At 43.1% G+C, this 27,917-nt stretch overlaps 2 protein-coding genes across 2 annotated transcripts; one reads left to right on the top strand and one right to left on the bottom strand.

Moving 5' to 3' along the window:
• Nucleotides 1-10,038: 10,038 nt before the first annotated feature.
• TM4SF19 (transmembrane 4 L six family member 19) lies at nucleotides 10,039-19,331 on the top strand. Its single transcript, XM_033148110.1, has 6 exons — nucleotides 10,039-10,337; nucleotides 13,498-13,689; nucleotides 14,823-14,903; nucleotides 16,060-16,244; nucleotides 17,505-17,694; nucleotides 19,102-19,331. Exons 2-5 carry the CDS (start codon nucleotides 13,513-13,515, stop codon nucleotides 17,692-17,694), a joined length of 633 nt encoding a protein of 210 aa, XP_033004001.1. The 5' UTR covers nucleotides 10,039-10,337; nucleotides 13,498-13,512; the 3' UTR covers nucleotides 19,102-19,331.
• Nucleotides 19,332-22,145: 2,814 nt separating this feature from the next.
• On the bottom strand, nucleotides 22,146-27,309 carry NEU4 (neuraminidase 4). The gene is made up of 3 exons (XM_033150173.1): nucleotides 27,087-27,309; nucleotides 25,272-25,527; nucleotides 22,146-23,484 (listed from the first exon to the last, which is right to left on the bottom strand). Exons 1-3 carry the CDS (start codon nucleotides 27,285-27,287, stop codon nucleotides 22,433-22,435), a joined length of 1,509 nt encoding a protein of 502 aa, XP_033006064.1. The 5' UTR covers nucleotides 27,288-27,309; the 3' UTR covers nucleotides 22,146-22,432.
• Between the last annotated feature and the right edge of the window lie 608 nt (nucleotides 27,310-27,917).

The following is a 27,917-nucleotide window of genomic DNA, read 5'->3' on the forward strand; positions in this document are numbered from 1 at the left end:
TTTGCTTGGCTTTGATGCTGGAGGAAGGCATGTTTGCTGTATCAAAGTCAGAAGTGTTGTCTGTATACAAAGCATGTTGAGGGTACTGAACAGCCAGAATAAGAAAAGTTTCTCATTCCCCTCAGAAAAAAAATCTATTTTCTTTAATATATTTTATTTTTCAACTGGTCACATGACCAAACATTGTGGGTTTCTTTAGACAACCATGTCAGCATGTGCTAGCTGCATTGATAAAGCTTTTTGTTCCCACTCTCATATGCAAGATTTGGTTTCCAGCATGCAATGGCAAACAAGTTTTTTTTTCTGGGTACCAACATATGCTGAAAGCCGAATACTGCATGCGGTGGCAAGTGCACACTAGTGACTTGCCACAGGTCGGCATGCACACAGGCTTTCAACACAGTTAGCGCATGCCCAGATACTTGTGTCAAAAGTATTGCCCACATGTGGAGAAAAAAAAATGGAAACAGCTGAAGATCCATTGCCCATTGTCGCCCTTTGGGAGTCATCACAAGCACAGTTCCCAGGAAGGCGCAAAATGAACCACCTTAGAACATACGTTTGAGTTTATTTGTATGTGTTCCTTTTGTTGCAGATGGGATGAGTTGCTTTAAAAGAAGGTGATATAGTCAGTAAGTCTAGTATAATCTAACCGTTGTGCTCCTAACCCTCTGTGCTTCAGGGCTTCGTCTTTCCTTGTCACAGTTAAGACTGGGGGAATGAGGGATTGATTCTCATCTTCCGTCAGGATTTTACCATCAGTGGAATATGGCAAGGTACTGACCATGAATGTAAAACTTATTAAACCTCTTCTGTCATAACTCAAAAGCTGTTTTCATTAACTGTACCATTCTGGAATTCTGTCAACACTGGGCTTCAGTGTATTTGTATTTGTGCAGGTACTCTGCTCTAAGGAAAGCCTTTCTCTTGTGCTCTTCTGTTAATTTAAAAATGCTTAGTTAAATTAAGACACTAACAACATAAAATAAGATAGTTTCAAGCAGTAATATTGGTGTTCTTGAAACTCAGGTTGTTCAGACAGCTACTTGCCACTATTTGTTGTAATTGTCCATTTAATTACGGTAGGTATGGTGTGGCTTCCTCGGCCTGGTAAAACTTGCTGTAATTGAGCCCCAGTTCAAAAGATGGTTATATTGTTGCCACACTTGATAGAGCCACATGTATAAGGTCCCACAAGGACCATTCTTGCGGATTAAAATTGCTTATACTGTACTACATTGTACAGTGGAAAAATTAACCCCTTGCTTCTCTAAGGTGTTGGTAGATATTTGACCATAAAGGCCATAATTAAAGAACCACACTGTTGGCAGTGTGTAAATTCACAAATAAAGTACGTTAACAGAGTCATACTTGAGTGCTGGTTAAGAAATCTAGCTTTTGACAAAGCCCCGAAACTTCTTTAAAAACAACAACCAGTGCCAGCATACATTTGGTTTGCATAGTTACTGATCTTAGCGACGGATGAAAGGCAACATTACCTGTTGAAACTAAAAGTGTAATGTCAAATAATTGCCTGGTTAGTTACTAGTTTGTGAAACTGAGACTCACACACTCACCCCATATATTTGTAAGGTGCATGTTACTCTGAGGAAAAGATGCTGTTTGCACTCTACTGCTTTGGTTAGATCGCTTTAGCTCTGAGGAATAGCAAGTGCCAGATATGTATTTTGAAGCCTAATTTTTAACTGTCAATGTGTTTTTAAGAGTCTTTGGGTGTCATACTCATAATAGGTCCAATGTTGTATTGTATCCAATGTTAGAGTAGAACCATTGACATTAATAGACATGACTAACTTAGGTTCATTGATTTCAATGATTCTACTCTGAGTATGACTTGGTTGGATACAATTCTCCCAAGTTGTAATAGTATTACTTTCTCATCAACCCCCCCCCCCGGTCCCATAGACCACACCAACTTATTTATTCCCCAACTAAACTTTTTAGGCATTGGTTAGTGCAAGCCTTTCACTGCTTAATGACCATAACTGTTGTATTCATTCTAAGTACACCAAGCATAAGGAGCCTTATGTGCATTTTCCACAGTCTCTTTTCATAAGCAGTGCAAGTAGGTTGGCCCTTTCCTCAGAATATTTAATTTAAAGCTGGTTTGTATCCAGTGGTGGCTTTGCTTTAGCAGAAGTGCTTCCACTTGTGGAAGTTGGGGCACCTGATTTTCACTGATGACCCCTACCCTTCTAAGTCTCCCCAGATGGTGCTTATGGGGTTGGGGAACCCTCCAGAACAGAATGGGGCCTGCAGTATGTAAAGGAATTGATGAAAACTGGGTAGCCAGACTTGAGCTAGCAGAAGCACTGTCTGCTAAGCCATTGGTTACAATCCACTGTTTTTAGATGGCTTTTACAAAATGCTTTGAAATGTGTTAGGTAAGCGTCCTTTTGGTTTTAGTCATTGTTAGTCATTAAGATAGGCATCTTTTGGCAGTTTACTTCTTATGCAGCATCTTTCAAAGTACACAATTGACTTGCATGGTTTCTGAATGATTAATCCTACTGAATGGATTGTAAGATCTAGGGAGCAGACAATTTGTGCAAACTCTCGCTGTGCTTATTCCACATATCAATCTCTAAAGAGAGACTGAGAATGGGGCATGGGGGTGGAGAGATTGAGTTTCTGAGGCACCATTTAGGCAACTTATTGATGGTTTAAAATGCCTTTTCTAAGTACTAGGTATTTTAGATGAATTGGTTTTTAATCTTTCCTATGTTTTTCTGTATCCTTAAAGCAGTTCAGCAGCTTAATAGGCATGTGTTACAGAATTGTTCTAAGATATGCAATGTATTGGGATGAGAAGGTCTTGACACCAGTGTTCCTGTAAAAAGTGCCTTGAGAGCAGAAAAGCAGCATATAAATAAAAAGGCGTACCAATTTGAAACTTTAAACCGTACTGTTCTTAATATTGTGCTCTTACAGGCCTTGTATTTCAGCATGTACTTTTCAAGAAGATATTTGGACTCAAATTGTTTAAGATGTGCTGTGCATTTGAACCTAGTTTTTGATTACCTCCAGGTTCCCTCAGATTTATTAACAAGATAATCCTCGCTGTGTTAACCTGAATAGCTTTTCCAATGTTGCAATGTTAGCAAGACTGTGCTTTAGTTCATTTCAGGGCCCTAGGTTCGTATTCAGTTCCTTTGGTGGATTTGCTTTGCTATGGAAGCTTATGACGAAGAAGCAAAGGTCTGTGTAGGAGGCTTTTGATACCCTTTTCTCTCCCCCCCCACTGCAACACTATCAAATCATTCCTGAAACCTGAATTTTAGAAAGAGGTCTTTGATGCAACACAGGTAAGCAAGGATTATGCAGCTAGTTTTTAGTGGCAAGCATAGCACCTGGAAATGTTCCAAAATGTATATAGATGTACCACGTTAACTGTAATAGCGCTACAAATTCCAAAAAGATTTCTGAAATTAAAAATAGAATGACAGGTTATAGGGGGGGGGGGGTTTGAGGTGTTCAATTACAAACTATTTAAGCTGGGAGCATATGGTTTGGATACTGTTATAATCAATGTTATGGTACCCTTCAAGACATTTGGTTGACTTTTTAACGTTGGGTTGCGATCTTAAAACTTTATAGCTTAAGCTATGTAAAACTGATCTGCTACATTTTCAGTAGAAGCCATTTCCTTTGTAATTATGAGAATTCTAAGATAGGTGGGGAGAAGAGAAGATTTCAGCTTGCTGTGATGGGAAGGACCAAATTCAAGGCAACCTCTGATATACATATATATATAAATATATATATATACAATTGCTGCATTTTTATAAATATGTGTAAATGCCCTTCCTACTGTAATATTTTGATCCTGGAAATAAAGCAGACCTTTTCACTAATTCTTAGCCTGTTGATTTTTAGAAGGGAATAAGTTCTCCTGGGATACAAAAGGAAAAATGTGTTTTCTGTGAAGGCAAAATTTCAGAGACAAGGACCTAACTGTGTGTGTCTGCCTGCTGACTTTCTAGTAAATAAATGTGTGATGTGATCATGTGACATAACTGTTTCCCCATGACTTACAAGTGGCAGGCAGTGATTCTGAGCAGGGATGGGGAAAATAGTGAACATTACCAGGGGTTACAGTTTAAGTGGCAGCTACGCATATAGTTAAACTCTTAGGTTATTGGCTTTGAACTAAATTTTAAAAATAGTGGTGGTGAGTCCACATGAGCATTGTTTTTCAAAAGATGCCCTGGTTTTTGTGTTTTTTTTAATTGGCTCTTAAGGGTGGGCATATGCTATCAAATAGTTATTTCAATATGATTATTGCCTCTATCCTGTTTCTTTTAGGTAGGACTTCTCTTATATCAAAGATTAATACACTTTGCATTAGAAAGTGGAGGATTTAGAGAAGCAACCATTCTGACAACAGATGTCCTAACACTTGTGGTACTTCCTGTTGCAGGAATGTTTAGGAACTGAGGCCTCAATGTTTACATTTAGTTACTGTATGGGAAATGCATCTGGAAGACAAAACATGTTGATGAGTTAGTGATCTGACATGGAGCCCTTCCTGCCTCTGTTCCTTCCCCCTCCCTTGCTCTCGTTAAGTTTTTTGATGGTGTGAGAACAGTCTTAGATGTCTTGAGAACGTTGGGAGGAGATGAAGCCCCCCCCCCATATACAGCTGCCTCATCAGTTGTGGATGATAATGCTGGGTACCTTCTTTGATGTTGGACATTGTTTTGAGAAAGTTTGGGCAGAGTTTCTTTGAAGCTCATGCACAGACTGATGGGCCACAGGGCCATGCAAACTGAGGCTATCTGGGGGAGTCTGTTCGCCGCTTCTTGAGGGCTTCCAAGTGGCAGATTGAAGTGCTTGCTTGGTATGTATACATTGCTTGCTGTTTTAGAATAAAATCTTTAATCTCACCCACTTGTGTGTTTTGTATTGCTTCTGAATCTCATTTTAAAAGAACCACCTTGCCTTTGGCAAGACAGTTACCTAGGTTAAAAGTTGAGTGCAAAAATTGTAGACATGTATAGTAGGGTTGAGAGGAAGGGAACACCGCTGAGTGTTGCTGTTAGAAGCTGACAGAGCCTCCCCTGCCTGTTCTCAGCTCCCTTAGACTGAGTCAGATCATTAGTCCTAGCTTGGTATTGCCTATATTGTCAGGCAATGACTTTCAAGGATTTGTAGACGAGGGTCATTTCTAATCCTGCTTGGTACCTTATGCATGCAAAACATGCTTGGCCATTGAGCTATGGTCCTGTGGACATATGTAGCATTTGTTAAGGAACTAAGGCAGGCTTCCTCAACATCAGCACTCCAGATGTTTTGAGACTACAATTCCCATAATCGCTGACCACTGGTCCTGATAGCTAGGGATCATGGGAGTTGTAGGCCAAAAACATCTGGAGGGCCGAGGTTGAGGAAGCCTGAACTAAGGGTTGTCATCAGCTCTTGTTTCCTCAGAGTAGACTCATTTCAATTAATTATCATTATTGACTTAGGTTCATTAATTTCATTGCATCTACTCTGAAGAAAAACTAGTTGAAAACAAGCCTAAATGTTTAAAAAACATGCTATAAAACATTTGCCTCATTTAACAGATGGGGAACCTGAGATTGTGACTAATTGTTAAACATCTGGAAATCTGCAGATATTGTGTAATAAGGGTCAAAATTGTACCTATATTAAAGAGGAGCAAATGTTTCCTCTTCAGTGTGCCAAGCTTCCAAGTGTGTGCAAGAATGTTATGTTTCAAAAAGCAATAGAGTACAGAAGTAGAGACTGAGGCGACTCACTTGCTCAGTCATCGTGGTTCAAAGAGTTAAAGTTGCCTGACCGTATTTTCCACAGTCATGTAAACCTGTACATTTGCTAACGAGATTGCAAGAGTCACGCTGGGAAAGAACATGGAAACTGCAAGTTATGCTGATACAAGGGAGGCATGATTGTGGCTGCTGGATGGTCAATTCTTACGCAACTTGCAAGATTTATTTTTTAAAGCTGACAAATTTGGAGTGGGAGGAGAACAAGGACACACCCACTCTCTTTAGGCAGCAGTTCGGTTGCTCAATAATAATTCTCACTTGTGATGCAAGGTGTACTGCTAATATAGGAGTGTTTGAATTATCAGATGGAGAAATATGTTGAAAGATAGGGATGGCCCAACTTCTTCAGGGAAGTGGAGGCAGTACTCGTCTTACCTAGACTAGAATTTATCAATATCACAAATACATCCAGGTAATATCTGCCCAGCAAACCTACTGAACACCATGCACTAATTCCACTCCTACCCACCCATGGCAGTTTGAAATCGCCACCTATTGTTTATTTAATGATTTCTCACTGTAGTGACTCTTCCACTGTTTGAGTCCATGCCCTGTCCTTTTTTCAAAAAAGGATTTTCCCTGAGCAAGGCTCTTTACCCTACTAGACCCCAACTCCAATTAGCCACAGCCAATATAGTTACTGGTCAGGAATGATGAGAGTTGGAGCCCAGCAACATTTAGAGGACCATACGTGTGTCATTCATGGTCTAGAAAGACCCAAAGAAAGGTCTGTAGTGCATACATGCCCTCTCTGTGGATGCTGTGACAATTTTTGTAGAGAAGTGCAAGTCCAGGATAAAACATGAGAATGAAACTAGTCGTGGATGAGTCTCTGTCTCTGGCATGATGTGTGGTTGGTTCCTCCTTAGTCTGGAATATTGGCGTTAATAAAGAGGCGCTCCTGGACCGACATGACAATGTGCTGCAATAAGTCAGCTGTCAAAAGGATTGAGATTGGCTCTTTGAAGCTACAGTGGTACCTCGAGTTACAAACACCTCAGCTTACAAACGTACGCTAGTTGGTAAACAGCGGAAGGAATGGAATGTGACTTTGTCCCATCTAGATAAACGCTGCAAAGAACTGAACAAGGGAAGATCGTAATTAATTCTCCCAGCACACCAGGTCTGAAACAATATGAAGGTATATGAAGGACTACACACATGAAATGGATTTTATATTTATAAGAAGTAACAGAGGCACTGTTTGTAAGCAGGAAAGGAATGTGGTCAGCTGCAAGAATGGACTAACGACAAGTGAAGGATCAATTGGACATTAAATAAGAGATGATGCAGCTACGGGAGGAAATGATCGACATATGTTTGCAACAGGAGCAGGAAACCTGATTTTAAGAAACTTAAAGTAATTTGGTTTGATTTGCAATAATTTGGAAAACTTGTTTTAAAAAAGAGAGAATGAAACTAGTCGTAGTTCTAAGAATGCGCCATCATAGTTATTTTCAGGGCTTTTTTTCAGCTGGAACTTGGACGGTTCTTGCACCTCTCAGGTGGGCACCATTGCCATTCTAAGAGAATGAGGGAGGTGTTCATGGTGAGTTCCAGCACCTCTTTTTCAAGAGAAATAGCACTGGTTATTTTATGCCCTTTTTGGTGTGTGTGCAGGTTTGCTTTGCTAAAATCTTGCTTTGGCAACTGGCATTAATGGTCAAAAACTTTTTGCTGCCTGAAGTGGGGCAGGCTGGTTCTCCCATTAGGTGGAGTGAGGCAGCCGATTTCACAAATGGCTTCGCAAATTATTACCGGTAGTTAATTTATTACAATTACCATTTTTGTGTCTTGGAGGAGAAGAGAAGCTTGTGGGTTTTTCTGCCTTAGGTCCTCACAAAATGTGGCCAGCCTTGGGTACTATACACACTGACCTATGGGGTGGGGGGCAACATATGCTGCTCTGTCTCAGGCAGCAAAATATCTTGGAGTACAAATATTGCCCCACGCCATCCCCACCCTGCTATCACTTTAAAATTCTTGCTGTAGCATTCAGGCACTCAATCTGCAATAATAATTTATTAATGCAATAATTAAAAAATTAATAGCGCTCTGAGCTCTTCAGTGTTTGACAGCTGTTATGATAGTTTTATAAGTGGCACTAGGCCAGCTGCTGTTGATGATACATCAGCATGTGGTAGTTCGCTTGTTAGCACGGGTGTGAACTCTGTAGGAGTTCTAACACTTTATGAAGTGCCTGGAATGTGAAAGGGGAAACACCACAACAGACTTGCTCTCAAGACAGCTGATCCAAACAGAGAGTTGTGTGGCTGACGTGACATAGCTGGAACACAAGAGTGACTTGCAACATTTCCCCAGTGATGCCAAAAACAAACCTTCCTCTTCCTCAACCCCCTGAAAATCACAATGTGATTTATACACTAAAGCTGTTTCAGTGTGGTGAGTTTTGTGTGTGTGCGCGTGTGTGTGCGCACTGTATATAACTATAAAGGGAATTTTGTCGTTCTTGGTGGAACCACCTGACTTTCGTAAGTCAGTCGAGAATGGTTGACCCATATAATGATACATTAATCTGGAGCTGAAATATGGGGCACTTAAAAGGGTAAGGGTAAAGGACCCCTGGACAGGTAAAGGTAAAAGTACCCCTGACCATTAGGTCCAGTTGCGGATGACTGGGGTTGTGGCGCTCATCTCGCTCTATAGGCCGAGGGAGCCGGCGTACAGCTGGGTCATGTGGCCAGCATGACTAAGCCGCTTTCTGGTGAACCAGAGCAGCGCATGGAAACGCTGTTTACCTTCCCGCCGGAGCGGTACCTATTTATCTACTTGCACTTTGACGTGCTTTCGAACTGCTAGGTGGGCAGGAGCAATGGTTAAGTCCTACCAAAGGCAACTATGGGGTTGCAGCGCTCATCTCATTTCAGGCCGAGGGAGCAGGCATTTGTCCAGAGACAGCTTTCCGGGTCATGTGGCCAGCATGACTAAACCACTTCTGGCACAACAGGACACCATGACAGAAACCAGAGCACATGGAAACACTGTTTACCTTCCCACCACAGTGGTACCTGATTATCTACTTGCACTGGCATGCTTTCGAACTGCTAGGTTGGCAGGAGTTGGGACAGACCAATGGGAGCTCACTCTGTCATGGAGATTCAAACCGCCAACCTTCTGATTGGCAAGCCCAAGAGGCTCAGTGGTTTAGACCACAGCGCCACCCACTTCTCATGGAGCACTGTAGCAGTGTATTAACTTTTCTTGGTTTTTATATGTCATTCTTCCCCTGTGAGATATTTCCATAGAGGTCTTCCCTGACATCCTGGGTGCATCCACTCTCTTAGTTCAGCAAGTATACCTTTACATGGGATACACACCAACCGGGCACACCTGAAGCTGAGCTGCACAGAGGGCACAAACTGCAGTGACCCGCCATAGATAAACATTTGTCCATAGACTCTGAAGGTGATGCATGTAGTGCTGGCCAAGCTCTGTCCAAATTAATTTGGAAATGGGTGGGTGGATAATGAGAGCACTTTTTAAAAATGATTTATTTTGAGGACTCTGAATTGAGACATATATATTGTTGTTGGTATCCACCTGTCTCAAGAGACTATGGAGTGCACCTGCAGGGGTTGAGAATCACAGCACCTGCTGCCTCCCACATAGTTTTTGTGGTGTTAGTTAGCAACACTGAAGTGACCTCTCCAGGGCACAAGCCTGGGCAGTGTGTAAGGAGGTCCTGGCTGCCCAGACGACAAGACCCCCCTCTCGGCCCCACTGATGTGGTCCAAAGGAAAACAGCGATACATTTGGCACCAGCTTGGTTGCAGGAGTTGCCAGAAGGAGGTGTGCAATACACCACCCAACCGTCTTAGGGACTCCACTCTGGATTTGTATAGGGTTTACTCCTTAGCCATTTCTTCTCCCGAAGATGTCCCACAAGGCGACAGGTACAGATTTTTTAATACGGATTTTATATATGAGTTTGTACAGGCTTCCTTTCTATAACATATGTGCATTGCTGCTGATGTCGCGTGGACTGTATAGTGCATGCTTCATGCACAATAAACAACCACCTGGAGAGACCCTTTTATTGTTTTTGTTGCAACAATGCAGCACCACTATCTCTCTAGCATTGTTTTGTTTGAGCATGTTGCAAGCTTGCTTCATGTACAACTGCCGCCCTTAAGCCTACTTCCTCACAGAAACAGTTTTCTTCTAATCACTCATTTGTCATTTCCCTCTATGGGCAATATTTTCCTTTAGAACGGTACAGAGCTGTTGGACTTGCCCATCATGGGAAGATGGGTCATGTGACTGGTGTGATTAAAAAAAAAACTGGTTAGATCCAGGTCTGACCATCTAGGGAGAAAATAAGTTGGGGCCTGCCCAGGTTTCAGTCGCCAGAAGATTATAAATAGTTGCCACTCGTTGCTGCCTTTTCCAGAGAGACTTCTCTTGTGTGGATTATTGCAACAACGGCAACAACCTTTGGATCTGAGCGCAACTTTGATTCCACTGGTTCCTTGGATCTGCATCAGTGCTTTCTATTTCTCAAAGGTAAGTGAAAGATCTGGGAAGAATTAATTCTGCGAGGACCAGCTGATGGTGGGTTTGCTGGGGTGGCAAAGAGTCAAGGAACCTGAAACTGGAATTCACTTTTCATTTCCCAGCTGAGATGGATTCAGGACATTTCTAGACTATAAACGGAAACAGGTGTTGCTTCTTCCTGGCTGTATAATGGATCAGTACTCCTCATGCATTCATGTTTCTGCAGTGCCCACACAATGTTGTCATCATCAAATGGCAACCCATATTCCCCCCCTCCCTGCCCCCATTTAATCAAGATTTACCATTTCTATGGGAAATCCAGTTATTAAAAAACAAACAAACTCTGATGTCTACTACCCTTTTTGTGATCTCTCAGTGACCCATTTACAATAGTATGTGGCTATCCAGATGAAAGCACAGTATTATTATTGTTAATATTATTTCATTTATATACTACTTGTAGGGTTGCCGTATGTTAGAGACCAAAAACAAGGACACATTTGCAGACTTCTACTTTTAACTATGGATCTCTATGATGACTCTCATGAAATGAGGACCTGTCCTGGATAAAGAGGACATGTGGCAACCCATAGTCTCTAACTAGTGTGCAAGAAGGCAACAGAACAGAGACAAAATTGTCTTTTTCTCTAATCTTTTTGTAAACCGCATTGAGGTTTCTTGCAATCAAGCGGTTTATAAATTTTATGAAAATATAACTAGATAAAATTAACTATAAACTTGGTGTGTATGTTGGGGTGGGGGGTGTTTACTTGAAATGCCAGCTGAAATAAAGAGGTCTTCTTCACCAGGTGCTGGCGTGTGTGGGTATGTGAGAGTCCTGTATAATCTCCGACTGTAACTGTTAGAAGTTGCTAAGTTGTATACATCCTTCTGGAATTTCTTTGGGAGTAAGGAATATGTGTTTTTTTTTAAAAGCCATAAGTCTCCAGAGGGGAAGCGGCATGCTGAATTACATGGGTGTGGTACGGGGTGTTATCATGCCTTGCTGAACTTCCAGAGGTTTTTGGAGTTCTTGCCTAAAGAGACAGCTGTTATATGGGATTTGGGTAGGAGAGCATCTTTTCCCAAATATACGTCAGCTACCAATTTTGTCACCTAAGGAGAAGCTGGGATTATAGGAGAAAGCAATCAAAACCATCCACCTGGGAGAGAGAAGAATAACAAGGAACGCCCCCCCCCCGCCCGATGTCCTTTTTATTGTGCATTCATGATTATTTGTGCTCTTGACTTGAGGTACCAGGTGGTTATATGTACCTCAGATGTTCTGATTGTTACTATTATTTTGCTTTTGTTGCACTACAGCACTAGGGTACCCTGGCAATGTTCCAAATCAAATGCCTTTCTTTGTGACACATCCACTCTCACAAACTTTTTGTCAATGCTGTATAGCAGCGTTCCTGTCGGGGTGTTGGAAGGAGCTACGGTTTAGCACTGGAATAGCAGACTGAGCGTTAAAACTTTTAGAAGTGTCAAAATCAAATGGTGATATGGTTGCATGGCAATGTAGCACTAATAACATGGAAAGGTGTGGGGAGAGAAGCTTGCACTCTTGTGCCTCTGCCACATACTTCTTATAGATGCCATATGCTGGCATTCTTGTGGTCTGCCGCTGCCCCCTGCCCCCGCAAACAAGGATGGTTTAACACACCAGTTACAACCCAAACATAAAGTTTTTTAAAGTGTGAAAATGGAAGTTTGGTGGCCTGGCATTGCAGTTTGACTTACTGCTGCGAGGATGGCAGGAGCATGGACGATGGAATGAGCAAAGTTAAAGTTTGGGTGCAATAATAATAGAATTGCAGAGTTGGAAGGGACCCTGGGCACCATCTAATCCAAACCCCAGGAATATGCAGCTGCTCCATACAGGAATCAAACCTGGGACCTTGGTGTTATCAGCATCACGCTCTAACCAACTGAGCTGCAGAAGCACCGGGGAAACATCAATGAACAACTGATAGAGTGGTGACTAGATGGTCCAGTATAAATCCATTTAAAATGTGCCATTCATGTGTCAACGGCATGTTGCTTCATGCCCAGGTAATGGAAAAGACGGTCAGGAGAGGGTCAGGGTCTTTTGGGTAGGAAACTAACATTGCAGAGACAATGTGTGCACCTTGTTGTCATCAGCCTGGCTGTCCGAGGCACATCTAGACTTAAAATAAATGGGTGGGACCTGCTAGAAAATGTTGTTCCTGTTGAGAGCCAGTGTGGTGTAGTGGTTAAGAGCAGTAGACTTGTTATCTGGGGAACCGGGTTCGCGTCTCCACTCCTCCACATGCAGCTGCTGGGTGACCTTGGGCTAGTCACACTTCTTTGAAGTCTCTCAGCCCCACTCACCTCACAGAGTGTTTGTTGTGGGGGAGGAAGGGAAAGGAGAATGTTAGCCGCTTTGAGACTCCTTCAGGTAGTGAAAAGCGGGATATCAAATCCAAACTCTTCTTCCTCTTCTTCTTGTGGTGTGAAATGTTCTTGCTCAGAATACTTTATTCCATTCCCCTGCCCCTTCTCCCCAACTACCAGTTAGCATTCCATGCCATGACCACTCAGTATACTCTGCTTATTGAGCTGTTTTGAAGAGTCTCCACCCCCACCTCTTAAAGGTATTTTTAGACATCTGCAAACCTCCCTCTTATGCAAGGGCAGTGCCATTTTTGACTGCTTAAGCAATGCCACTTACAGCCCAACCACTGCAAGTAGAGGAAATGATGCTTTCACATTAGGAAATTTGCAAACCGTCCCATTTAACTCTCCCTCCCTCTGCCCTGTTGATGGGGGGTAGGGTGGGAAAATACCTTATGGATAATACATTACTGGTCTGCTTTTAACAAGTTTTCAGTGTGTAGTTATCAGTATTCTATGAGTCTTGTGTCTCTGACTAATCTGTACATGACCCTTTAACAGCCAGTGCATACTATTGGGGCTGGGGCAGTCTGGCAAAGGACAAGATGGCGTACCTCACTCCATGTGCAAACTGGCAATGAAATTTATTTCAGCGGTGTCCTTCACTGGTTTGAGGGGAAACACATCGATCAGCAGTGTTTCTCAAGAAACTACAGGACACATGTGGATTGTGGATCGTGGAACAAAGTGCTCTAAAGCCAGAGAAAACAGAAATGCTTACACAGTCCGTGACTCTTCATCTTTGCAGGGATCTGTGCTGACAATGTGCGTGGGGACGTGTGCTAGGATCCTGGGGCCATGCCTCTTGACCCTGGGCCTGCTTTCCGTTGTTGCCAACACACTCCTGCTCTTTCCCAGCTGGGAATGGCGTTATCTACAGATGGGTCACATCACAAAGAAAGCTATGCTGATGCCAGGAGTGTGGGGAGGAGGCTTATTGGTAAGTGGATATTTTTCTGTCAATAATCTGCATGGGAAACTGTAAGGCCTGCTCTTTCTGTCTTCTGTTGTTGTTTTTTAATAAGCAAACAAGGTTTTGTCATTGGAGGTGGGCAGTGTACATACAGAGCAAGGATATACTGGAGTTTTGCAAACTAAGGATTTTCCTCAAGTCTACTGATACCTCCCTTTTGTGCATGGTGGGTGCTGTTTTGACTCCAAAAGCAATGGCACTTACACCTGAACATCGGAAATAGGGGGAATCTCAGTACAAAGCCTGATAATTCCATTCATGATACGCTCAGGACAATTTGTCCAATCCAAAGGCAGTGTTGTATCCAATGTAGTGCTACCACCAGTGCAAGGATGTACACTTGTGTAATGGAACATCCCTCCCCCCCCTTTCCTCCATGTGACCCCTAAATCTGTTCTAGGGGTCCCACCAACACTCTGGAGCAGATTTGGAGGACACAGGGCACACATTGTGGAGAGGGAGGGTCGTTCCACAGCCATACATCCTTTTGTTGGTAGAACAAGTTAATTGGATTCTTCCCCAGATTTCAGAAAATTCTCAAAAAGGATGGCTGAGCTATGTGCATTGAAAGAGTGCTGTGCATGCTTCTGTGTGACATGCTACTCCATGTTTGCTTTGCATGAGAGAGAGAGAGAGAGAGAGAGAGAGAGAGAGAGAGAGAGAGAGAGAGTAGCTGCCATGAGTGTGGTTTCGTTTGATTTGCAGACTCTGGTTGGCTTGTATCTTCTAGTGATCTGCTGCACATCTCATATATATACAGGTATATGTCTGCTATGTTCTGCAGTGAGCTACATTCCAGGGTTCCTGCAAGCCCCTCTGACCTGCTTTGCTTGGCTTAGTATGAATGAGCAAACACACAGATTCCCAGACTGAAGATTGCAACTACAGGACTCCACCTGCTGCCATGCTGCTGCTGGGTTACGCAGAGCTAGCAAAATTTGTTAACTGAATCCCACCCCAATAAGGTTCAGTTTGTGCATTGGTTCAAGAAGTGCTAATGAGGTAGTTTTTCATTAAGATTCAAACAGAATCAAATTGAAACACACACACCCGCTTAGCAAAGAAGGGTATTCATTCTGAATCACTTCTCTCTTCCACAGGTCTTCCCAGCCGCAGTTCAGATCACAGTTATTGGATTCAGGGGAAAGAACGCCTCCTGCACTTGCGGAACTTGCCAAAAGGTATGAGGGTGGTAGCTCATTTGTTCCGCTGATGAAAGCCCCCCCAGCATTAGTGGAAGGGCTTAACAGTCAGATTCTTGACAAAGTTCCAGTTCAATACTGTACACTGTTCAGCATACTCATACTGTAGTTCTCAGAGTGGTTTCACAATCAATGCCTCTTCCCAGGGAACTCTGAAAATTGTGGCTTGGTGAGGGGAATGGGGGTCTCCTAATGACTCTCAGTGCCCTTAACAGACTAGAAGAATTATTTGGGAGCAATGCTTTTTCGGGGGGGGGGGACACAGTGGTACGCATACCCCTAAACATTTTGTGAATCATTGAGGGGCAGTATTTCAAAATGAGTAGGAGAATGAGAGTACCCCTAAACTTTTTTTTTTAGAAAAAAACACTGTTTGGGAGACTGCTAAAGGAATATTTCAGTGCTTTGAGAGTATGGTCCTGATATAACTTAAGACTAAGGAGAATGAAGTTGACAAGCAGTGCCAACCCTAGACTGGTTGTCAACATGAAGGCAGGCAGATGGGGGCTGGATGAAAGAGATTAATGGTTCAGTGCCCCATTTGTCTTAATGGACCAGACTCTATACTTTTCAACCTGACTCCACTAGTCACTACCAAGGTCTAGGACCTTGGTACACCCCACTCTAATCCAAACTTGGAGGGTGCATTTCCCCCATCCAGGAGTCTTGCAGCCTATTGCTGGAGCAGGGAGAAAAACCTGGTCCTGTAGTGTAACAATCAGAAGTTACCATAAGTACTCAGGTGGTTTCCATACAGCCCTTTAGAACCAATCTCCCTTCCCGTTGTTCCTAATTACTGAGCTTCAGTAGTGCAGTTGAAAGGGTCTTGCATAACTGGAATTAGGCCACTTCCAGACTGTCAATACCTTTGGGTGGGATTTGGTCACGTACCAGCAATTTCAGGTTACACAATTATCAATGACTGGGAGGTCTTGAGCAATCATCCCACTTCCTCAAAACATAAAACTTTTCATGAAAAGGAAAGTGACAGGAAGCTGCACTGGAACACAAAACGGAGTAAGCGCTCATGAAATAGCCATTGTCATCTCATCTCCTTGCAAACAAGTCAGGATCGATGCTCGGTTATCAGGTCATCTGAAAGCACCCTTAATTTCTATGCCTCTTTTGCCCACAGATGTTTCTCTCCATTGTATTATCAGGACTGGCCTTGCTGGGATCAGCTGCTTGCTTTGTTTTGTCTGGTGTGGGCTTGACAGAGGGACCTCTCTGCTTTTATAGCTCCACCACCCACAACGGGACACAGATGACTCAGTGGGATTATCCATTCCTTCAAACACACAGTCAGTCCTCGAACATCAGGTAAAGAAACCTGGAGGTCATGGGTCATTTTATGGAAGAGCGATGCCTATTAACCTGCACTGAGAGCTGTTTTTGCTTAGTGGTGAAAACTGAGACCCGTTCTCCATTGAGTTCAGAGCCATGGCCAAAAAATAATAATAATAAAAAATGAGCCTCAAACAATGACTTGATGATAAGCCCCTCCAGAGAGTTGGGGTTTTTGCCAGGTATATTTTGCAGCATCTAATTGGACTGAATGGATGCTGCACTGCCCAAACATCATTCCACTTTATTAGTTCTTCTGTAATGCTTCCTGAGTGATACTGCAGTATTGCTGTCGGGGGGGGGGGCTCTTATCCATAGTGTAACAAAAGCAAGACTACCACTGTCCCTGGAACAGTTGTACGAAAAGTTGCAGAATGTAAGCAGGAAGCTACAGTATGTCTGCCCTGAAGCTTTTGCAGGAACAAACAGTATTGAAATTGGGATCACAATACAGTGGTACCTCCGGTTGCAGTCAGGATTACCGGTATATAGACGGTGTCATTGTTTCCAAACAAGTTCTCTGTTACTGACTTTCCCATTAGACGTGGCTCATGCAGCTCAGGAGACTGTATTTGCATTGCTCAATTAAATTGTGAGGCTAGCTTGAGCTATTTCCCAGGGGAATATTACCTGTCCTGTGCATCAAAACCACACACAGAGAAACTGGACAATCACAAGAAGCACCAAAGAATATGTAGGGATAACGTTGCTGGGAGGGGAAAAGTGAAGGAGTCTTACCATGCATGGATCCCTGTTGAGGAACTCTATCGTAGTGGAATGTCAGTAGAACTGGGATGTCAACAAAGCAGCAACACTTGCAAGTGCAAGGAATCCTAAGGCAGAGAGGTCTTCTGTCCAGGTGAATTACTATTACTGCTACTAACTTCTACAGTGATGATGTCGGAAGGCCAACAGCATGTCTTTGATATTGAGACAATGCAACCAGGGAAGACAATATTTAATATTATATTGTAAGTGTAAAACCATTCAAGGAAAAATGGTACACAGGACAGCATACTCCAGAAATCTTTATCTAATCTTTATCTAATATTCTGTTGGAAGCCTCCCAGAGTTGCTGGGAGATGGGTCAGTCAGATGGGTGGGGTATAAGTAATAAATTATTACTATTTTGAAATGTACAAAAATAACATCTCCTGACTGAACAACTTTCCTTTATCCTTCGTTTATAATGTCTCTTTGCTTACAACTTTCTCGTTCAAAATCTGTTCCTTTAAGGACTCGGAATTATTTGTATGATCCTCCCCTTTGGAACAAAGTGTGCATTGAGCCACGTAATATTGTGAGCTGGAATGTCTATTTCTTCTCGGCTCTCTTAATCATCAGCACAGTGGAAATGATCCTTGCTGTACTCCAGATCATCAATGGCTTTTTTGGATGTTTCTGTGGCTTATGTGAAAAGAAATAGGTAACAGGAATTCACCAAAATTTTATAATTTGTTGTTGTTGTTGCATATGGCCTGTGAATGGTTCCTCTGCCTGCATCCACACACCAACAGGGGAAGATAGAAGCAAGTGATGGTTGCTAATATTTCTTCTACCCTTGTCAACGCAGATACCTAATAGAAGGGTAGCAGTTGGTCACAGTAGTTAGCTTTGTGATAGTGGGAAGGGGAATAACATAATATGAATGCTAGTTGACCAATAGGGAAAGTTTCCACATTACCATATTACCAAAAAGACAGCAAGAAAAGGGAGACATGCAACGAAGATACAGATCACTAGGTTCTTATTGCATCGTGCAGCAGCTGCTGCCAGTCTGTTTTGTACTCTAGTCTAGAAATATTAAAAGGGATAGAGCAGGGTTGTGATTGTTGTTTCAGCAGTAGGTAGAGACCAAATAGCTTTGTGGGTGCTTAGAAAGGTGGTGTGTGTGTGTGTGTGTAACACACACACGTGCAGTTGGGGAGTAAGTAGGGAGAGTCAGCAATAGTCGAAGAGGGAAAGGAAGTTGTGTGGGCCCATAAGATGAATGCTAAAGCCCACAATTCAGTAATATTTTTGCTAGAGCCAATCAAAATATCACAAAATAGTGAGCAAGCTTTTGATTGCTCCAGACCTCTTAAACAGGCAGGATGTTACACAAAGTAGTGAGAAGGGCCCGGGGGGGGGGGACACCAAAAAATAACAACAAAAGAAGTCTTAAAGTTGTAGCCATAAAGATTACATCGCAAGATGGAATGAGGGGAAGACGGCAGGCAGGTGACATGAAAGAAATCTAGGATTCTCGGACAGAAGAATAAAACGTCGGCTCCTAATATTTATTTAGAACATGAACTCCCAAAGTTACACAGATCTTTATCCAGCCCTGAGCAAAATGCACTGGTTCCTAGTTCTAGCTCTGGCAGCTCACAACTGAAAACAGCATGCCCTTCAGCAGTTTTGAAAATAATGACATTTCAGTTTGTTTCTCTCATTTTTGCAATTACATTATTATATCAGGAGAGGTGAACTTGTGACCCTTCAGAGGTAATGGACTTCAGGAATGATGAGATTTGTAGTCCAGCAACATTTAGAGGACTCCAGATTAATCACCCTTGCACTATATATTTTATTGAACCAATTTAAATAGGCTTGGGAGAATATATATTTTTAAAAAAAAATTAAGAGAAAACTGAGTCAAACTCTGATGAAGATTTCTGTGAAACACTCAGACCAGCATACTCAGATACTTTGGCCCCCACATTTTTATTGTTTGCAACACCAGTTCTATAGGATCACGATGACAGACTTTGTTTACTTAATCTCTGTATGTGAGATTACAAAAATATGTGCATTAACCTGTATCTGCAATCATCAACTTTTGTTGCTGCAGCCTCTGCGCATTTCTGATCCCTCTGTTGTTCCTGAAGCCTCAAGATGCTGCTTGCCAGACAGTAATGAGACATCACCCACCTTTCAGTGCAAGGAATATCATTGTCTTCCATTGGCATCATTGTCAGCTATTGTCAGGAGATGTAGACTGGAACTGCTGTCGCTAAGGAAATGCTTACAGTGTCACAGATCTAGAATGATGACCTGGGTTTATTGATCTCAGTGCTTTGAGATTTAGTAATGTTGTTGTGTTATTTATTTATTTATATTTCCTTAACATCTACCCAAGTCCTCCTCTCCTATGCTGAATGAACATATGTTCGTGTTTCTGTTATTTCTAAAATTCAAACACTCCTGTCAGCATGAAATCAAGGCAGAAAGCATGTTGGTTTGTTCTGGGGGGGGGGGAATGGCTACACAGGAGGCATGAATGTAGAGATTTGTTTGCACACAGGTTCAGTTTGTATCAGGTCTTCTGGCTTTGGGGCTCTTACTTTCTACCTCTCTTGCCACAGAACCTTCAAGTGAGAAGGCCAAACCTGATGAGCAACATATTTTTGAGTTCGTGGCATCATCAGTCCACAGGTCCATGTCATGGATTGGTTGACAAGTGGAAAGAGGGACCACTAAGAGCCACCTAATACATTGGTCTAAGAAAGGGATCAGTGCTGCTTTAGTCAGACTTTAAAGTTTAGAGCTAGTCAAATGCTAGAAACGTGTATATTTTCTCAAGCAAAGGCAAGGATGGTCTAGGTACAAGACAGAGCAACATCAAGGAGACAGTTCTAATCTGTTTTGCTCACATGAGAGGCTCCTGAGGCCCTGCAGGGCTCCAGAAATGGAAACTACCTTCCTGAATTCTCTTTGCCAACCATACACATTCCCACCCTCTGGGAAGGGGAAACCTGTGGACTTCCAGATGTTCCTAGATAACATCCAGGACTGTTGGCTGGACTGCCTGGGGCTGATGAACGCTGGAGGCCAGCAGCATCTGAAAGGTCACAAGTTCCTCACCCCTGGATGAAGGGAATGTGTAGAGTTGACAAGTCGCATAACCCAAAAATCCATTTAATACTTTTAAATACTCATATTAAGACTGGTGTTTAATAGTTTAAAATTAAGGAAAACAAATGTACAGTACATCTGTATGAACAGCTTATTTTTAATGAATTGCAATATTTTTCGATTATGCTGCTGAAGATGAATTGGGAAGGGTAGGGCAGGGTGGCTGTGTTTCCAGGTCTGTGTTTTGTATACCTTCTGTAGGGCTGCCATATGTCCGCGTTTTCCCAAAAATAAGCTCATTATCTTTGGTAATATGGCAACCCTACCTTCTGTTACAAGAGTAGGTTCAGGAGACTTGTTATTTTCAAGAGAGAGGGGAGTATATTTTGAGTGGGATGGATGACCTGTATTTCTTCTTCCATAACACTCAAAACATGTCAGAAAACAATTGCCTAGCTGTGTTATGTTTAGACCTTGCTTTGTGTTAATTGCCACCATAATAGGTGGCCTTGTTGGTTGAAGCTGCTGAAAACTTATGTGAAAATGAATAAAGATACCTATTTTTCTATACATTTTCTCAGCCAATGATACTTATTATAATATGTTTCAGGGCTACCAGATGCCACCATGGTACTACTTTTCTTCAGTTCTGATACCATTGACCCACTCTTTTTATTCCTGAGTAGTCAGATAGCATTCATTCTGGATGGTTGCATTCTCCATAATTTCCCCATTGTCCTTCACTTCCCTCAAGTGTTTATTTTTCACTTCAGTTGCAACACAATCCTTACACACCTGAATTGGCTGTACTGTAACACTATTGCCTCACCTCAAGTTGGGGACATTGTTAATTAGAATTTCACATCCTGAACTCCTGGAAGCTCTAGCAGCGTGCTGGCACCGTAATTCTCACATAAAAAGTGGTGAAACTAACAAAGGCAGTTTTCAGATGATGGCTTAATATTGTAAACAGGTTTTTGAGATATCATGAACGGGTAATTGGCAACAGCCCTTCCCCCAAAGGCAGAAGAAATCAACAAAGCAGAAGAAATCCACCACTAATGCCCTAATATTGGGTCAAAGGGCCTCTCCAGGCATCCTTTTTATTTTGCATTAATGATGATTTGTGCTCATTATGCTATCAGGCAGTCACACGCGATCCTGTTTTTTTGTACCTGCAAATGCTTTGGGGTGGTCACACTGCTTCATTCCATTCAGTGCATATCCTGTAACTTCCTGCTGAAATCCTGTAACTTTTTATACCATAAATGTTCTGGCTTTTTTCTGCTTTGGTTGTGCTATAGCCCCTCCCAGGCAGCAGTAACCTGGAAGCTTTGGGGAAGCATTCATTGTGCAACAAACTAAAGCAGAAAAACATCCACCACTAATTCACTATTGTTAAGAGTTTGCTGCTTTATTGCAGGTGTATTCTGCAACAATATAGAAGTGCTCTAGAGCCTGACTTGGAAACCCATCCTTTTTATTGTCCTAGGGGAGAAATTTCTCCTAGACACAATGGTCAAGCATTGGCCAGCAGGTGGCAGGCCCAAGCCAGCCAGGTCCTGATTGCTCAGGAAGACCTTTAAGAAAATTGACAGGTTTAACTCTCGTACCACAGGGCTAAAGACTAAGTAGATGTGTCTTTGCATCTAATGTGCAGGGGGGGGGGTTATGCATAAGGTGCTGGTGCCGAGCAGGGGGTATACAGCTAATACCATAGTCCTGAATGAAATCCCTTTAGCTGATATCAGCATCCATTGGCATATAGGGGATTCCCCAATCCTTCCCCCCCCCCAGCAAAAACCCAATACAGAAGGCTGATCTAAGTGAATAGGTCACTTTCTCTACTTTGTGTATTTCATTGTTTGAAAGCAAAGTAGCGGTGATAGTATAGGAACTGGAGACTGAATGGATACCTGAGATAATTCTTTCGGAAATAATCCTGTGGGCTTTTGGATTATGCTTTCCTACTTGTAGGGGTTTTGTAGTATTCCTTCAACCAGAAGAAATATATTCTAATGATTTTCAAAGAGAGCTTTATTGATAACCTCCAGAGACATTCTCAACCATATTCTTAGCTCCCTCTCTCTTCTCCCTCCTTCCACCTCCTTCCTCAACTACTAGGTGCTCCTAGGGGCAAAATTCTCAAAACGCAAACTCAGTTAACAGAATACAACAGGAGGGAAAGATTAAACCTCTACTCCTTCTTGCTTGCTGCATTCTCTATGAAAATCTGCCTTTGCACTTGATATTAGTAATATAAAAATTTACATGGTTTCTAGTGACATCTTTAGCACGACATTAAGTTTGGCCCTCTGTCATGACCTTTAAGAAATAACACAACTCTTCCCCTTTCTCTTTCTACCACCTGACGGCTGCTTCAAACCTGGGGCAGAAGTTGTGAGAGGAATGTTCTGAAGAACTTCATGCAACGTGAACATGCTGAAGGAGATTTGCTCATAAGGGGACCGCACCCCGTTCTCATACAGGCAGGCAAAAGCTATGGCTGGGATCCCAGTTATTGACAAATCTGGATAAGGCAGCTCAATGTAGGCCAGGTCTGAGTAGGCGCTGGGGCCTTCGTATATAACCCAGGGCTCAGTCCAGCTGTCAGCATCCCTAGGAAAGGTGCTGAGGTAAATCCCCAGGTTGACTCGGGATCTGGAGCTCGTTGGGTGGCAATACAGCACCCACGTTGGCATTTGGAAAGAAAAGCCTGATTGCGAAATACTTCCAGCTTTAGCATGTTCTAGATCAGCATGTCCTTTACCTGATGGGATGTGACCAGAACAGACGCTAGAAGTTCTTGTTTCCTGAGGCTGTCGGTGGCTCAGAGACTGGCTGAAGAAAAAAGGGGTAGGTGAGGCAAGACTAGGTGGGTGTTTCTTATCAGACCAACCCTGAGGTAGGAAGCCCACATCTTTATCAGAGCAGGTGTCTCTCTGGAATACGCAAGTGTTGTGCCGCAAGTAGTAAAGCGGGGCTGGGAACCCGACAATGCTGCCATGGCAACCGTGCGGGGTCTCCACAAGCCGCTGCACCAGCTGGCCTGAGTGAAATACGGCCCCATCATCCGTGCTGAGGGCCTGCACCCGGAAGCCCAGAGGACTCCTGGCGTTGCAGTAGAGCACGTTGCTGCCGTCCTCCTCATCCACTGACACCATCTGGCACTCGACGGTCTGCAGGTTTGGGATGAACTCGCCAAACTGCCAGCTCTGCCCATGGTCATCGCTGTAGAAGGTGAAAGCGTGAGGGGTGGTTTTGCAGAGCTTCCCAAAGCACTCTTTGCAGTCGATATGGTAAGCATAGGCTGGCAACAGCAGGCGGCCTGACTTCAGCTGGATGCCGTGCCCGGGGCCTAGAGCAAAAGTGGCCCAGTCTGAAGGAAAAAGACAGTGTCAGGAACAATGACAACAAAGAGTCATGAGTGACTGCTCCCCACATCAAATGGGGGCGCCTTTTGCACAGTCACACACAGCCCCCCCCATCCCATGCGGCTCCTGGCAGTACAGCCTGGATACGCGTGCCCCCAGGCTGGACCCCTGGAGGGAGCCGCCTACCTCTGCCAGTTACTCAATCCCAGCTGGGGGGGGCGTTGCCAGGAGAGAGTTGGCCAGGTAAGGAGAGGGATCAACCAGCCCACACAACAGTGAGCGGAACTTACCTGGCAGTTCTTAGTCGGCTTCAGAGCTTCATGACAAAGATTCATAAGTATAAACTGCTTTATATGGAGTCAGACCCATTGGTCCATCTAGCTCAGGACTGCCTGTCCTGACTGACAGCAGGTCTCCAGGCTTTCAGAGAGGGAGTCTCTCCCAGTCCTACCTAGAGATGCTGGGGATTGAACCTGGGACCCTCTGCATGAAAGGTAGGCGCTCTACCGCTGAGCTACAGCCCTTCCACTAAGTGGCAATGAAGTTAACATTCATTATGGCACGAGCTTTTGTATAACAGAATCCACTTCATCAGATGCATGAAGTGTTGTTCTCATTTGACAAGTGAGGAGGACATGTCAAGAAATAAAGTTGCAAACGGTGGGGTCAAATGGCAATGAAGTTCAAACTACATAGTCTGTGACAATTCAATTAAAGCTTAATAGTATGCAAAATGAACACAAAGCCGATAGCACACTCATCCAAACTTTGCTCTGTCAGTGAACACCTCTAGTGGGACAAGAAACCATTGTTCTGATTTAATGCCACATGGAAACAATCAAACTTCTGCTTAAGTTATAATAAATTGATAAATGTGTTACACTTTGAGGTGCCACAAAACTCTTTGGGCATTCCCAGATTGCCACTGTTTTGGGGTGGAATTCAGTCACAAACCAACAAATTCGGGTAGCATAATTATAATCGGTTGGGAGCTCTTGTGCAACAAACCCACTTCCCCCAAAGATCAAAGCTTTTACAATGAAAAAAGTGTCATGCAAGTTGCTTGCTTTGATGCAACATCATCCAACCTTCCCACAAACGAATCAGAATGAATGTTCATTAAATGTATCCCTTCTCCATTCCTTCTCCTTTATTAACATAAAAGATCGTCTCACCACTTATATATCTAGTTGATCACTGTGCTCTGCAGGTGAGAGCTTCCTATAGATACCACCTTATTAGGAGGTCTATTCCAGACAATGTAGGAATTGGGCCTTTTGCGTTCTGACACCAACCCTTTAATTTCCCTCCCCATGAATAATAGACAGGCACTGTCTCTGTTGCATACCTTCCAACACAATGTGGCCCAAATCCAGGACACCATTTTCCTGGTCCTAAATCCTTTGCAACATTGCGGGCCCAGAAAATGTGCTGGGGTGTTGGTGGGGGAGTTCTTGGCCTGGAATTGCGTGAGACCAAGGTGCTCCCACGTGGCTGCTGTACTGTCACATTGGGAAATGGGGTGACCTGGTATTTCTGGGTCAGTTGATAAATATGCTGTCATCCTTTCGGTGACTGCTGAAGACCTTATTCTCCTTCAATAGGTCTTTTTAATTGAGATTTTTCCCAGCCTGGATCTGCATTTAAATTATTTTTAAGATGCTTTAAAGATTTATTATTATTGCTGTTTTGTTGCTTGTTGGTTGCCACTGTGGATTCCTCTGGGAGCAGGGGTGGGAGGGTATACATTTCATAATTAGTTAAGTAAGTAAACTGCTCCTGTTTCTCGTACCTTCAATGGACACGCCAATAACTTGCTGGGTGAGGTCAGTCACATGGCTCCAGCTGATGCCCTGGTCAGAACTAGACACATAGCAGAGGCGGGCAGCATTTTGGCCTGTGATGATCTGAAAGGCTTCAGGGGTTCTGCCCAGCACAGCAATGAAAAACAAGAACACCATGCCTGTAAGCTCATCATAGATAGGGCAAGGGTTCATCGACCGATGATGTGCCAGAGTTGCTGTTTCAAGGGCTCGCATATCTTCCCACTGGCAAAGAAAGACGGTAAAAGAATTTGGAAGCCAATTCATTTTTCTTCCCCGGCATCTTCCCCTGGAAAAAAAGCTAATCACTTCATTTGAAATAGGAACCCATTATTGCAGAAGGTTTGCTCCTCTGGTCAAGAGACTAATTCATAGCTGGTCAGTAAAAATCAAGGAAAAGAGACTCCTCAAAGATAAATAAGGTAGTTTCTGTGTCAACTCTGGATAAGCAGCCACACTAACAACATGGTTATCAGTTACTGTGGCATACAGAATTGTGTGAAGGTGTTGATTCAGCAATCTTGTGTTTGTCTGGTCATACAGAAATATTCTATTCATTGAGATAATTTATTCTCAGTTATTGTGGTGAGCTTTAATCAGAAGACCATCTTTGAGGTCGGAGGCTTCTCTCTCTGGGACCCTCTTCATTCCAAAGGAAAGATCACATTGTGTTAGGTAGTATTTGAAAGAGAGGAAAGTGAAAGTGCTTGATATTAAGCCAATCAGTTGCACCAATGTAACTGGTACCAATCAATCCCCTGAGTGACTAAGAACACCCAAAAGCAGATGGGTAACACCATTACGGTTATACAGAACTGTTTATACAGAATTGTTAAGTATTCAAAGCATTTTATCTGCATTAGTTCAGTAACCTTTACAACAACCACACTGTAGGACAGATCCATATTATCCCTGTATTACAAATGAAAAGACTGAGGCCAAGAAATGGAAATGAGGTTTATCAGTGGGCAGTGCGGTGGATGGTAGAACTTCAATTTAATATCCAATTTTAATGTCTTGTTTATTGGTTTCCCTTAGACACCTGGTTGGACGCTGTGAGGACAGAATGTTGGACTAGGCAGGCCTTTGGTCTGTAGTAGTAGTGAGAGAAACTTCTATCTTTAAAGGTATCCATAAACCATTAGGGCTGATTCCACACATTATGTCAACTTTGGTCCTTTCAGTATTGATCATTCAATGGCAAGGAGCTGAAGATGTGCACTGCCTCTGTTGATAAGCATTGGGCCTGGTGGGGTGTAAAGATAACTTTGCTCATGGATCTGTAACAGCAGTTTTATGCCTAAGTCATCATCTGAAAAGCACAGTGTCAACCATCACCTGTGAACAAACCCTACTGCAGGCAGCATGAATCATAAGAAAAATGACTATTCAGTGCAGCCAAGATGAGCTGGTTGCAGCAGGATCTAAATATGGTAAGTGAAAAAACCTGTTATTTATCATTTAATTTGCTCTGGTCCATTCCTGGCAATTACAGTTGCTCTATGCGTGGCTGAATGAGGTGGGAGTTTCAGAGTATCAAGAGGCACCAGTTATATTATTCCTAACAACAAAAGAAGTGACAAAGAAAGAGCAACGCAGAGACAGATAAAAGAAAAAGTCCACTAGATCAGGCCAATAGCCCATCTAGTCCAGCATCCTCTTCTCAAAGTGGCCAACCAGATGCCTGTGGGAAACTCACAAGGATGTCACAGATAATTTCCTCTATGCCTCAAGTTTCAGTCCTGTCATACAGTGTCAGCAAAACTGGCTTCATTTTGTCTTACGTCCACAAAGTTCTTGTAGAAAGTGCCCCTTCTCAGCACCAGTAAGTTGGCATGAGCATCATCAACGCTCAGCCGCTCTTCTGCGAAAGCCAGCAGCTTTGCAACACAAGGGATGTGGAGAAGCGCTGGCACTCGGTATGTCACTCCGCTCGTCTCCCTTTCAAACAGGACCGTCCGGGCAGGGAAATGGCGAGAGCCCATTGCACTTGCAGCAAGGAGAGAAAGCCCTAAAATACCAAAGAGAAAGTTTGGATGTATCTACACAGCAGACTCGAAACTTAAAAACCACGCATCAGGCATTCTTTGTAAGCAGAGAACCTGTGAACTCTGTGAAGGGTGTGTTGTCTTCAAGGACAGCAAATAAATGTGCACCGCCATCTTAAGTGCACCCAAGCCTCCAGACACCTAATTCCATCTCTTCCTTTGTCTCAGGACGAGGATGAGGAACTTGTGGCTCTTCACATGTTGTTGCACTATAACTCCCATAATATCTGATAGCCAGCCATGTTTGGTTGGGGATGATAGGAGTTCAACAACTTCTGGGAGGCTACAGGTTCCCCACTCTTGGCCTAGGACAGAACTTGCTGCAGGCCTGTTTTAGAGCGCTACCAATAAGCTCTGTGTCAATTTCTTTTAATAAACCCTCTTTGTGGAACAGTGAGGTCTGCCTTGCGCCTTCACTGACATTTTTTTCAGTGCCAGGAAAATATGTACATTTCCCCCAGACTTTGGATGAATTATGATAGTGTTGTTTGCTGTTAGTGTGCTGCCAAAGCTTTCTGCTGCTGTTATGGGGGGGGTGTTGCTTTTCATATTTTTTATTACTTGTAT

Source organism: Lacerta agilis, chromosome 5, assembly GCF_009819535.1.
Source record: "Lacerta agilis isolate rLacAgi1 chromosome 5, rLacAgi1.pri, whole genome shotgun sequence".
Taxonomy (NCBI): Eukaryota; Metazoa; Chordata; class Lepidosauria; order Squamata; family Lacertidae; genus Lacerta; species Lacerta agilis.